The 12,243-nt window shown below is 43.0% G+C and overlaps 1 protein-coding gene across 1 annotated transcript in view; it reads right to left on the bottom strand.

Moving 5' to 3' along the window:
- LOC125459336 (cathepsin D-like) overlaps positions 1 to 614 on the bottom strand; it is a 29,739-nt gene extending 29,125 nt beyond the window's left edge. Inside the window, exon 1 of the mRNA XM_048545682.2 lies at positions 484 to 614. Within this exon, the coding sequence (XP_048401639.1) occupies positions 484 to 551 (68 nt within the window). The 5' untranslated portion in view covers positions 552 to 614. The remainder of the gene's footprint in view (positions 1 to 483) is intronic.
- Positions 615 to 12,243: the final 11,629 nt, after the last annotated feature.

Below are 12,243 nucleotides of genomic sequence, written 5' to 3'. Positions count from 1 at the left end.
CACCGAGTCATCTAAAAAGGGAGCTGTTGGATTCAACTATTGCAAATCGGGGGGGTGCAAATCGGGGGGGGGGGGGAGGAGGAAAAAAAGTCTATCGGTTTAGTTTCCGTGGGCACTAAAGATAGTTTTACAACATAGTACATTTTACACCTTAAAACAGAGAACCGGTTATACTGACTACTTCACGTTAAAAATAAACGTGGAAACAAATCGAATATACAGGGAGAAAAAGCTAACAATCGCTGCAAAAATAAACTACCAGCAGCTACAAATGCGACACGGAAAGCCCTTCCCAGAACAGCGCTGACCTTCAGCAGACCAGCGCCCCTGGTTGTTATCTGGAAGAGTGAGAAGCGGCTCCCAGAAAACGCAGCAACAGAGCTGCTTGAAGGCAGGACTGGGGCCGGTGAGCCAGCAAAACAATCCTTCATCCCAGCCCAGGCTGCCTCAGTCACCTCCCCTCCTTTCAAACCCCTTTCTTACCGCAGAAGCCCATTACAGACAGCAAATGCTGCCCACAGCAACAGCCACAATTCCGCTCCCAACTTCATGGCAGCAGCTGAAATAGCCGTACAGCTCCGGTCTATGTCAAGTGGAATATATAAAAAAATCCGTTCGCCCCACCCCCACGCCCCCAGCACGCCCCGCCTTGAAGCTACAGAACAACCTATTAAAAAAATTGCAAACTCTCCTCCTGCAGGATCGTTTCCCCCAGCGAGTTTCTCATTCATTTGCAGGCTTGTCAGCATCAACAGGCTTCCGGAAAATTACGAAATCTTACTGCTTTCATTGGGATCTATCATTTTTGTCACCAGAGTTGTTGATCTGCCTGAGCAATCTGTTCATTTCCAGAACACCGGCATGACCCTCATGCACTCAGTGGCTGCCTATCAGAGCAACTTATTTTCAACAGTTTTTTTTTGATTCACACTTTCCATAGTTGTTGCATTTTGCTTTGCAATTGTAGTTCTGTCAGACTCCATCCTGTCGCAGAGCCATTTTCCTTAGAAGCAAGATGGGTGTTAGAAGGACTGTCCATCCACAAATAACAACTGAGGCTGGGAAATGTCCTCAAGGAGGTCAACTGTCAGAGTTTGAATGGAGTTTAAGCCCAAAAAGTGGCTTCTCAGGGGTGGGTAGGGGAGGAATGAGGAGTTGGGGGATTGGGTGAGTTAGTGGCTGCATTTCAGGGAAGCTACAAGGACCTCTCCAACTGTCTGCCACAGCCAACCTGTGAAAGAGTTTCCCCTCAACTGTAGTGTCTTGGTTGCTGAGGTCTACATTTTTCATCTGAAATATTTAAAAAGTTGCAGAGAATACATATCCAGATGTAGGTGTCCTCTGATTTGAACTATAGGCTACCTCTGTTTTCAAGCTGGGGGGCTTTCTCTTGGCCAATGTCATGTGCATGTGTTGATATCCCTGTTTGCAAGTAGTGCCATAGGTTCTCTGAGCAACCCTCTACCCGTCTAGACTTAGCTGTAGCCATGAAGTGCTGCTGGATAGTATGAAAATGGGTCTAATGCCTATACAGAGTGACTCATAACCACATCAAAATTTAACATCGAGAACACGTATGCTTAAACTGAGAGTGTCGTTCAAGTGCCTGTAACCCATGCCAACAAAGTTCCACCAAAATGTCTTCTTCTTTCAGGCACGTTTGTTTCTTGGTCAGCTGAGGAGCTGTCACAATTTCACACACTATGCCTACAATTCCAGTTTCTAAGTTGATGAGGGATACACCAGGCAGCTTTCCTGATGCCTCCTCTGACAGTTTGGTAGTCATTCCTCAGAGTCCCAGGAATACACTTCTCGGAGAGCCAGGCCTTTGTGCATGCAGGTTAGCTGAATCTGTAAGAGAGAGGAGGTGTCAAAGCCAATGGTTAGAAGTGGTGTACAATGATTAAGAGTGACAGTGAGGTTAACATGAGAGTTGCAGTGGAATGCAGAGTGGTACTTTGGCTAGTGCTAATGCATTCAGAGTGAAGTGGCACTGAAATGGTAGAACATATGCATACAATGTTAAAGGTCTGGAAGATTTGTACGATAGGGCACGGTAGCAAAAGTAAGTAAGCAAAGGTGTTGCACGTAATAGAATGACCGAGCTGGAGCTTTTAAAAATGGAGCTGGCACAAAGGTTGCTAATGTTACAATGTTACAATGACTTTTGCAGAGTTTTGAGTTGTTCTGGAAAGGCAGAAAAGTGAGGCAGCGCAGTGGGAAGCACTGCTGCCTCACAGTGCCAGGGACCTGGGTTCAATTCCAGCCTCGGGCAACTGTCTGTGTGGAGTTTGCACATTCTCCCTGTGTCTGCGTGGGTTTCCTCCGGGTGCTCCGGTTTCCTCCCACAGTCCAAAGATGTACAGGTTAGGTGGATTGGCCATGCTAAATTGCCTGTAGTGTTGAGGGAGGTGTAGATTAGGGGGATGGGTCTGGGTGGGATGCCCTGAGGTTCAGTGTGGACTTGTTGGGCCAATGGGCCTGTTTCCACAATGTAGGACTTCTATGAATCTGACATGAGAGAGACCATGGGCAATGCTTGCAATGAATGAGGCATGTTTGGTAAGGTAGGACAAAAAAATCCCACTGCAAAAAAATACACAATTTGGACATAGCTAACAAAAGGTATTGTTAGGTTTGTTTTCGGAGACCCTCATGGACTTGATGCAATAACAATACACTGACCTGTTTAGAAAAACACGAATCCTTTATTACAAAGCAAGTACAAGCCATGGAGGATCACTGTACTCAACCTGGTAGAGAGTGCAGAGTCTTGTAAGTGATTCTCCCTGAGCAGCGGACAGTCCCCGCTTTTTATACCTTATCGAGTGCATACTACATAAAGCAATTTTACATCTCACAATGGCATGATACATGAAACAATCACTACATCGGACGATGACATGATACACAAACAATTACTACATCGAAAACATAGAGAGAGCAGGATACAGCATTGATTGTTCGCGAAGTGACTGCTAACAACAGGAGGCGATTGATTTCAAGTTGCCGAAGTGACAGAATGTAATTTCAAGCCGCCGAAGTGTCTGGCTTGAACAAAAGTCAGTGCCCTGGCCCCTTTAGCAGAAACAGAAGTTACATTCTTTACAGGATTTCAGAAGTCTCACACCTTTACATTCGCTTCCCACCTAATCTTATTTGAGACAGTTTCCACATACCCTGTGCAGGAAGATAAAGATTGACAAAGTTTATACCCAATTCTAGTCAGGCAGGAAGTTTTAAGGCGGTGTCTGCGTACCTCTGTGTAAGCAGATAAAGAGTGTTAAGTTATAGAGAATATAGAAATCAATGGCATGTTATCCTAATAACATATCAGTATGATTCAGCCCAGTGAGTGGTAACAAATGTTCTGTTAGATTCATCAATGCCAGTTACCCATGCCCAGCCCTTGTGTAACAAAATAAAACATAAGCATTGCCATATCAGGTACAAACACCCTGCAAAGCACTCATGACGTTTACCAAGGTGTAGAATTCAGACCGCACTGAAAGGACTACACAGGTTACTGTTGAGGCTGCAGTATTATGGTTTCACTCCTTGGAAACTCGGAGAAATGGTGCTACAATTTTAGTTGGTGTCTTAGAAGAAAGACAGAATAGAAGATCCAGGTATAAATATCTATCAGCTAGTAAATTTAACATCTTCAAAACTTAGTCAAAATAGAAATGGGACCAGCTATAGAGGTTCCCACACAAAGTGATCCAGCGATGGCCTGGCATACAATAAACATAGTCAACAATACGGCAATACTGGACTGCCAGGGGTTATGGTTCAACAGTGATGTGCGAACTGGATCTGAAATCATCGTACCCAAAACAAGAAGCACCCCTCCGGGAGGTACATGAAGGCAACATAAGAGTCAGGAAGTGTAAATTCAGAGCCAGTTCAGCTGTGCATGAATAGGCATACACATTGAAGACATGGAGTCTATATGCTGTGTATAGCAGAGGTACAAAAACAAACAGTAGTTAGAGGAGATGGTAGCCATAGAAGTGCCACCTGGAACATGGCAAACTGTGGGAGTTGGTCTATTCATAATTAAGAATGGTGTCTCATAATCACCAACTACTACTTGAAATTCCACTTTACTCTGATGATGAAAAACTTGATAGCCACAACAATCATCTCAGCAGTATGAGATCTGTTTGGTCAGCAAGGAATTCTGGGAAGATTAATATATGGCAATGACATAAACTTGGAATTTAAGGAATTCTCTGAACATTGTCTCCTCATCAACACATTACCCTGAGTGGCACAGGTTTATGTAAAGCTATGTCTAGATGGTCAAAGGAACCTTTGAGATGGAACCAATGGAAGACCCAAACTTTCCTTTGGAGATAGTAAGAACCACAGATACTGGAGTCAGACTAACACAGTGTGGAGCTAGAGGAACACAGCAGATCAAGCAGCATCAGAGGAACAGGAAAGTCGACGTTTTGTTTCGGGACCTTTTGCAGAATTGGGGAGGGGGAAGGGAGCTCTGAAATAAAGGGGAGGATGGGTGGGGCTGGAGGAAGGTAGGTGGAGGTGGATGCAGGTTGGAGGTAGTGGGGATTGGCTAGTGGGAATGGTGGGGCAGATAGGTGGAAAAGAAGACGGATGGGTTGTGTCAGGTCAAGGAGGTGAGAGGGAGGAGGGCTGGGGATTTATTGTCACTCTAATCCACCCATTTCAAGCAAAATACAAAGTGACCAGAGGGAAATCAGACAGCTCACTGAAGCACAAGAAAGAAGATCAGGTCTTCATGAAATATATTCAATTCCTACCTGCTCTGTTAAAAGGACAAATTGTACCAATCACGTTCCAATCATGAAAAGCAGAAACCAACAAATATTGTTACAGAAGTTACACTCTAAGGGCAAGGATAGTTGATCTGAAACTTGTAAGGAAATGAGAAAAATTTTTTTAAAATCCAAATTTGACTTACAGTGGAGAAAAGATTATTAACAGAACATTAGAAACATCACTCTTCAGCAAGACACTGCCAGCAAGGGAAAGCATGACTAATGCAACACCAGGATCCATCCTCCCAACATGGCCTAGGCAGTGTGCCAACTCAACACAGGCAATGTCATGTACCAAATCAGCAGGACAGTGGAACATCTTACCACCGAAGGAATACCATTAATAATATTTTTTGAGAATAATATGCAGTATAAAAAATCTCTAAAACTGGGGCTTTATTTATTTCCAAAAATAAAAAGAAGCTGATAGATAATCTTTAGTCAAGAAAGGTTAATGGTGTAAAGTCACAGTGAAAGGGGCATTATGTTTTAACGAGCTGTAAAGAGTTGGGGTCTAATTAGCCAGGAATCAATAGGCCTCCTCCAGCGTCAAAACACTGCCACCTGGAAACTGGAGGAACAGCACATCATATTCTGCCTTGGAAGCCTACAACCCAATGGTCTCAATGTGGATTTTACTAGCTTCAAAATCTCCCCACCCCTGACCTCATCCCAAGACCAGCCCCGCACCACCCCCATGTCACAGCCTCCTTGACCTGTCCATCTTCCGTCCACCTAGCAGCCCCTCCCTCCTCACTGTCTAAACCCCATCCTCACTTCCTACCTGCACTCACCTTTGCTAGCTTCATCCCGCCTCCTTGACCTGTCCATTTTCTCTTCCACCTATCCGCTCCACTATCCACCTTCTTTCCCCGCCACTCCGCACTCTCTATTTCAGAACCCCCTTCCCCTTCCCCATTTCTGAAGAAGGGACCAGACCCAAAATGCCAGCTTTCCTACTCCTCTGATGCTGCCTGGCCTGCTGTATTCCTCCAGCTCCACATCTTGTTAGCCCATCAATTGTATTGTAATTGTTCCAATGCAGGCACATTCATGGCTACAGTGGGGAGTCACCTATTCTGTACCATAACACTGACCAAGGCAATCCCCCAGCAGAGGCAGTGTGGGAAGTTAGAATTAGCTAGGAAAAGATGGTATATATGCTGATGGCAGGGTAAGGGCGAAAAGGAATAAATAGATAAACAGAGTTGGAGCCCAAAGAGAGACAAAGAAAGTTATGCAGACAAAGGAATGGTTGACAGTAAGCCAGGGGAGAAAAAAATAAGCTGATAATGGGGACAATGAGTACGCGAAAATTGTATAGCTGTGCTGAAAGCAACAAATGCCATGACAACAACTTTGTTTTTGTTGTCAATGCCATGGTGGGGCCTGAAGTGTTGAGAGAGAGGGTTACCCCATAATGCAATAGCTATAGTTACCATGCAACAAACATTATACATTTAAGTTCAGTTCTGAGGAAGGGTCACCAGACCCAAAACGTTAACTTTGTTTTCTCCTTCACAGATGCTGCCAGACCTGCCAAGCTTTACCAGCAACTTTGTTTTTGTCCCTGATTCACAGCATCCACTGTTCTTTTGGTTTTTATTTAAACATTACTGCCTTGTTCAAGAGGAGTTGTCAAGATAAACCCAGCAATTACAAATCAGTCAGTTTAACGTCAATGGTGGGAAGCTATTTGGAGTAGAATTAGTAGTCACATGGATAGAGGTGAGTTGGTTTGGAAAAGTCAGCATAGATTTCCAAAGGGGATATCATGTTTAATTAACTTGTTGGAGATTTCTGAATAGATAGCAAGCAGGATCAATGTGGGTATCACTGTTAATGTGGTATATACTATGGACTTCTAGAAGCTGCTTCATATGGTGCCATTCAACAGACTTGTGAGGAAAATTATAAGTCATGGAAGAAAAGGGCAAAGTGGATACAAAATTGGCTGAGTGGTAGGAAACAGTGTGTAATGGTTAATGGATAATTTTCAGATGGGAGAAAAATTTGTGGTGGCATTCCCAGGGGTTAGGATTAGAAGCCTTGTTTTTCCTGAAATATATTAATGGCCTTCATTTTGTTGGACAGGGAGCAATTTCAAAGCTTACAGATGACATAAAATTTTTAAGAATTGTAAACTGTGAGGAAGATAGCATAGAAATCCAAAGTAGTGTTCCATCCAGGGTAAAGGTACTTGTTAGACCTCAGCCAAAGTGCACAGTTGTGGGTGCCACATTACAGGAAAGATGTCAACACATTAGAGAGAGCACAGTAGTGATTTGCAAAAGCAGTTAAAATTATGAGAATAGATTGAAGAAGTTGGGACTGTTCTTTTTGGATGGAAAGTGGCTAGAAAGAGATCTAATGGAGATTTTCAAAATTATGTATAGCTTGAATAGAGTAGATAGGAAGAAATTGTCTCTACTCATATAAGAAGCACAAGATGGCATAGATATGAGGTAATTTGTAGAAGAAGCAAGCAGATCAAAGGCCTGGATATTCCAATTGCACCAACAGTGTCAGAGTGCACACTTGACTTGCATATTGGAAGAATGATGAACTGCGCATTCAAATGCATTTCAAGCAGACCATCCTTCAATCAGAGATTCTAATTCAGGGATTTACCAGGGATTCCAAAGAACAAGAAAAATGCTGCTCTTTAAATGAAAATGAAGTTGTAATATTTAGCTTGATCCTCGAAGATGTGACAGTATGTGGGTGAATATTTTTAAGTTCATATCTTGGCTAATCCAAGAGTTTGGATAAGTGGCAGAGACAACTCATGAAGGTGAGTTAGAAGAAGTTAATAAAGTTATTTAAGTAGTCTGTTATCTTAAAGGGTGTGCATGAAAGGGGAATATATTAATGATTCCCAAACACTTTAAGACTATAAGGATATTTATTGCCTTAAAAAACCTTAAGGTGTTTCAAAGGTCCTGTAGCTTCCTGTTAGGCTGCACAGTCATAAGGTTGTGACGCATAATTGCTCTGTAATGATGCCTGATGCACTGAACTTTTAGAGTCTCTTTAATGTTGATCTTGACAAATGTTTTAAAGCGCAGAAAGAGTTCTGTAGAATTTCAAAATCACTTACTGAATGACTGAGATTGAGCTGGAAGCTAATGTTATGTTTCACTTTGAACAGGCATTACAATCCTTTAAGTGCAGAAACTGTTAGCAGGAGACATGTTTGCCATCTTCCTCAGCCTTCAACCTTCAATGATCATAATGCTTTTGTTGGGGACATGACAGACACAGAGATTATGAAAGGACATTCTGGTCACATCTGAGGTTCCATGTGTGGAAGGTCAAGCATACAGAGGGAGGACATGATACAAAATTGTGTCTGTGTAATTCTGTGTGCAGAGATCACACACCAACAAGGATATGACGGGATGCCTGTGTGAGATGTTGAATGAAAGCGTGACACCAACCTCAAGATACCACACTACCTCATCATACAAAATAAGCTACAACCTCTGTTGCTACATTAATTTAGTACAGTCTACTGAAATACCCAGTTTACTGTATTATTTCACCTATATTGTCCTTTATCCAGGCATCTACTTGTTCTTTTTAAAACCGTACCTTTCAGAAAGTAGGATGCGATACTTTTATTATCAAATAACTGAGTTTTATCTATCTGCCATTAGTTCAGGAAAATGGCAGCTTGCAGTCTTTTTCACAACCCCAATAATGTTATACCATTAACTACACCTCAAATGGTAAAATCATACCTTTTAAATCAACATGATTTAGTGTCAGTCAACTTCCCTGGGACTAAAAATTGACTCAAGTGTGAAATCCAATTTTTGCAGATTATAATTGTAAATGGCAATTTTAATTTTCATTTCATTTTTCCTTTGTGTCTCTCTCATCAATCTTAACACAATATTTCCTTCCTTTTATTTCCTTTTCTGTGCCTGATTGAAATTGAAACTATCCAATATAGATTACACTTCTTTCTTTATCATCATTATTTTGTGTATTTCTCAATCCTTTAACCGCACAGATCAGGAAGATATGCAACTAACTGTCCTGTTCGCTCATGTCTCAGTTGCATCGTTTTGTTCACTGTGCTATCATCAGCAATCATATACAGGAATGCACAACATGAAAAATGTAATAACCTAAACGAATAACACATTTAAACAACTACAAGCACTGTCAGAAGTACTATAACAGCAAGGCCTGGGACATTATCAATGTAGCATTTTTGGAAGGTAGAAAAACGTTTTAAGTTTTCAGTTCCAGAGCTGTGATACAGTGGCTTAGATCTTTAAACCCACCAACAGACATCTTCAAAATCTGCTTCCTTTCCTTTGATTTGAGAAATAGCAACTCAGATTCTGGCACTAGAATGAAGCACAAAGAACTTCATTATGTATGTATTAAGTGCTCAGACGCAGTGTCACATGACTGACTACATCTCTGAATATGTCAGTGAAAGCTAGCATGGTCCAAAGGTCAAAGCCATTTTGCTTTTTTAGAACATTTGTATTGCAAATTTCTTTTCTTCCAAAATATTGCCAGTTCAATGGAATGAGCAGCTTCAGTCCCAAGTTTTCAGTTATTTACTAGGCTTCTAATTCAGACCTGCACATAATTTTTTTTATGTTACACTAACTGCATATATGGAATGGAGACTTTGGAAGGCTACTCCCTGCATCTCTCACTTTTACCTGGAGTGCCTGCGACTGGATCAGAGGGATGACAGCTTGGTGAGCTCTTCCAAAGATCTGGAGAAAGAGAAAAACTCCATCTAAACGGGCATAGTTGGTAGTGACCCAGGAAGTCTTCAGTAGAATTGTGGTCCATCCTTTCTGCAGAAACAGAAATAGGATCCAAGGTTACAGAGGACCAGAAGAGGTGGCATAACAGAGAGACTAGGAGCAGGAGAAGGCTGTTCAGCCCTTTGACCCTGGTCCACCATTCAATATAATCATGGCTGATCGTCACCTCTGGTCATCAGGAGCATCCTTCCTGAGTTTCATCTGTCTAGTCCCGTTAGAGTTGTATGGGTTTCTCCCCTCAAGCGTCTAAACTCCTGTGACTATAGCTCTAACTCATCCAACCTTTCTTCATACATCAGTGGATTTAGAATTACCAAGCCCCACACCCTCACTTGCCTAGCTTTCTTCGGCACAGCAGTCTTCAGAACTATGCATCTTGTGGATCAACTCATTTATGTCTCCAGACATCTCACATTTCCATTAAAGCACTGTGTGTACACACTGTCCAAGTGGCCATTTGTGCTTGTAATTCAAAGTCATCCCACAAACTGTTGTACATTTCTCTGATCCACAGAAATCACTTCTAACACTCATAACCCTCTCCTTGCAGGGGTTGAGAGCACATAATTTCAGGGAGAAACAGAGAACTATTGTCAATAGCTATCAAAATGGCCACTTTCAATATGCAACCACTTGGTTCACTGTTGGTGTTGATGTTCCTCTTGTTCTTCATCAGAGCAGGACAGCGCTGCTTCCACACTGTTGTGAAAGCTGGCAACAGGGAAATCCAGCTAAGCATGGCTGAAGTGACTTTCAAGACGTTTGCAATCACCTATCATCCAATGAAAGAATAGTTCGAGAAGAATTTGAGCATCAGCCTGTCAGCTCATCTTGCTGCAGCTCTTCAGTTTCACTGATTAAAGCCTCCATGGCCTATCAGTTTCACTGAATAATATTCCCCACTTTGCAGGTGTCTCAGTGAATCTTTCATACAGCTGACAGCTCAGGAATTAGATCTCCTGTCTATTTAAGACCAGAATCCTTAACTAAAGCAGAACTCCATTACTAGGTTAAATAGTCGAATATCTTATTTAACATCCACACAGGGCCTCATTTGGCCTCAGATCCATTCAGGTGAAACTCATAGGTGAGTTAATGTTAGCAGTTCAACCTAAGGTTATTTCTAGAGGACTTAATTCCCCTCATAAGTCAATCCAGCCTCCCCTTGTCTGACGAGCCCCCACCATTGTTCTATAAAAGTTGCAGCAGCTTGACTCAAAGCTATCAAAATTGTAGTAATGATGTACTCTACCAGATATTTGACAATCAACAAGAAAGATAATCTAAAAATGCTTAGTCATATTTTACTGACATGTAGATTAAAATCTTTTACTTTCTGAAAACTATCAAGCTGTGATCCTAGCCTTGCCCTATTATACTCTGTTTAGGTACTTAACAAAAATAACGTGAAATAAAATACGTTAAAATTCATGATTCCCAGTAGTTTCATGCCTAATGCATACACCATCTGGATAATAATCTGTATTCATTAAGATATTTTTCTTCTCAATTTGTAATGGGTGCAACAAATCTTAATCTCAACAGGGATTGGCTCATAGATAATGGGAACTGCAGATGCTGGAGAATTCCAAGATAATAAAATGTGAGGCTGGATGAACACAGCAGGCCAAGCAGCATCTCAGGAGCACAAAAGCTGACGTTTTGGGCCTAGACCCTTCATCAGAGAGGGGGATGGGGAGAGGGAACTGGAATAAATAGGGAGAGAGGGGGAGGTGGACCGAAGATGGAGAGTAAAGAAGGTAGGTGGAGAGAGTATTGGTGGGGAGGTAGGGAGGGGATAGGTCAGTCCAGGGAAGACAGACAGGTCAAGGAGGTGGGATGAGGTTAGTAGGTAGCTGGGGGTGCGGCTTGGGGTGGGAGGAAGGGAGGGGTGGGAGGAAGAGCCGGTTAGGGAGGCAGAGACAGGTTGGACTGGTTTTGGGATGCAGTTGGGGGGGGGGAAGAGCTGGGCTGGTTGTGTGGTGCAGTGGGGGGAGGGGATGAACTAGGCTGGTTTAGCGATGCAGTAGGGGAAGGGGAGATTTTGAAACTGGTGAAGTCCACATTGATACCATATGGCTGCAGGGTTCCCAGGCGGAATATGAGTTGCTGTTCCTGCAACCTTCGGGTGGCATCATTGTGGCAGTGCAGGAGGCCCATGATGGACATGTCATCTAGAGAATGGGAGGGGGAGTGGAAATGGTTTGCAACTGGGAGGTGCAGTTGTTTGTTGCGAACTGAGCGGAGGTGTTCTGCAAAGCGGTCCCCAAGCCTCCGCTTGGTTTCCCCAATGTAAAGGAAGCTGCACCGGGTACAGTGGATGCAGTATACCACATTGGCAGATGTGCAGGTGAACCTCTGCTTAATGTGGAATGTCATCTTGGGGCCTGGGATAGGGGTGAGGGAGGAGGTGTGGGGGCAAGTGTAGCATTTCCTGCGGTTGCAGGGGAAGGTGCTGGGTGTGGTGGGGTTGGAGGGCAGTGTGGAGCGAACAAGGGAGTCACGGAGAGAGTGGTCTCTCCGGAAAGCAGACAGGGGAGGGGATGGAAAAATGTCTTGGGTGGTGGGGTCGGATTGTAAATGGCGGAAGTGTCGGAGGATGATGCGTTGTATCCGGAGGTTGGTAGGGTGGTGTGTGA

This window comes from Stegostoma tigrinum, chromosome 17, assembly GCF_030684315.1.
Source record: "Stegostoma tigrinum isolate sSteTig4 chromosome 17, sSteTig4.hap1, whole genome shotgun sequence".
Lineage (NCBI taxonomy): Eukaryota > Metazoa > Chordata > Chondrichthyes > Orectolobiformes > Stegostomatidae > Stegostoma > Stegostoma tigrinum.
Note: the sequence above shows the minus strand (reverse complement) of the source record. Positions and strands in the feature narration are given on the sequence as shown.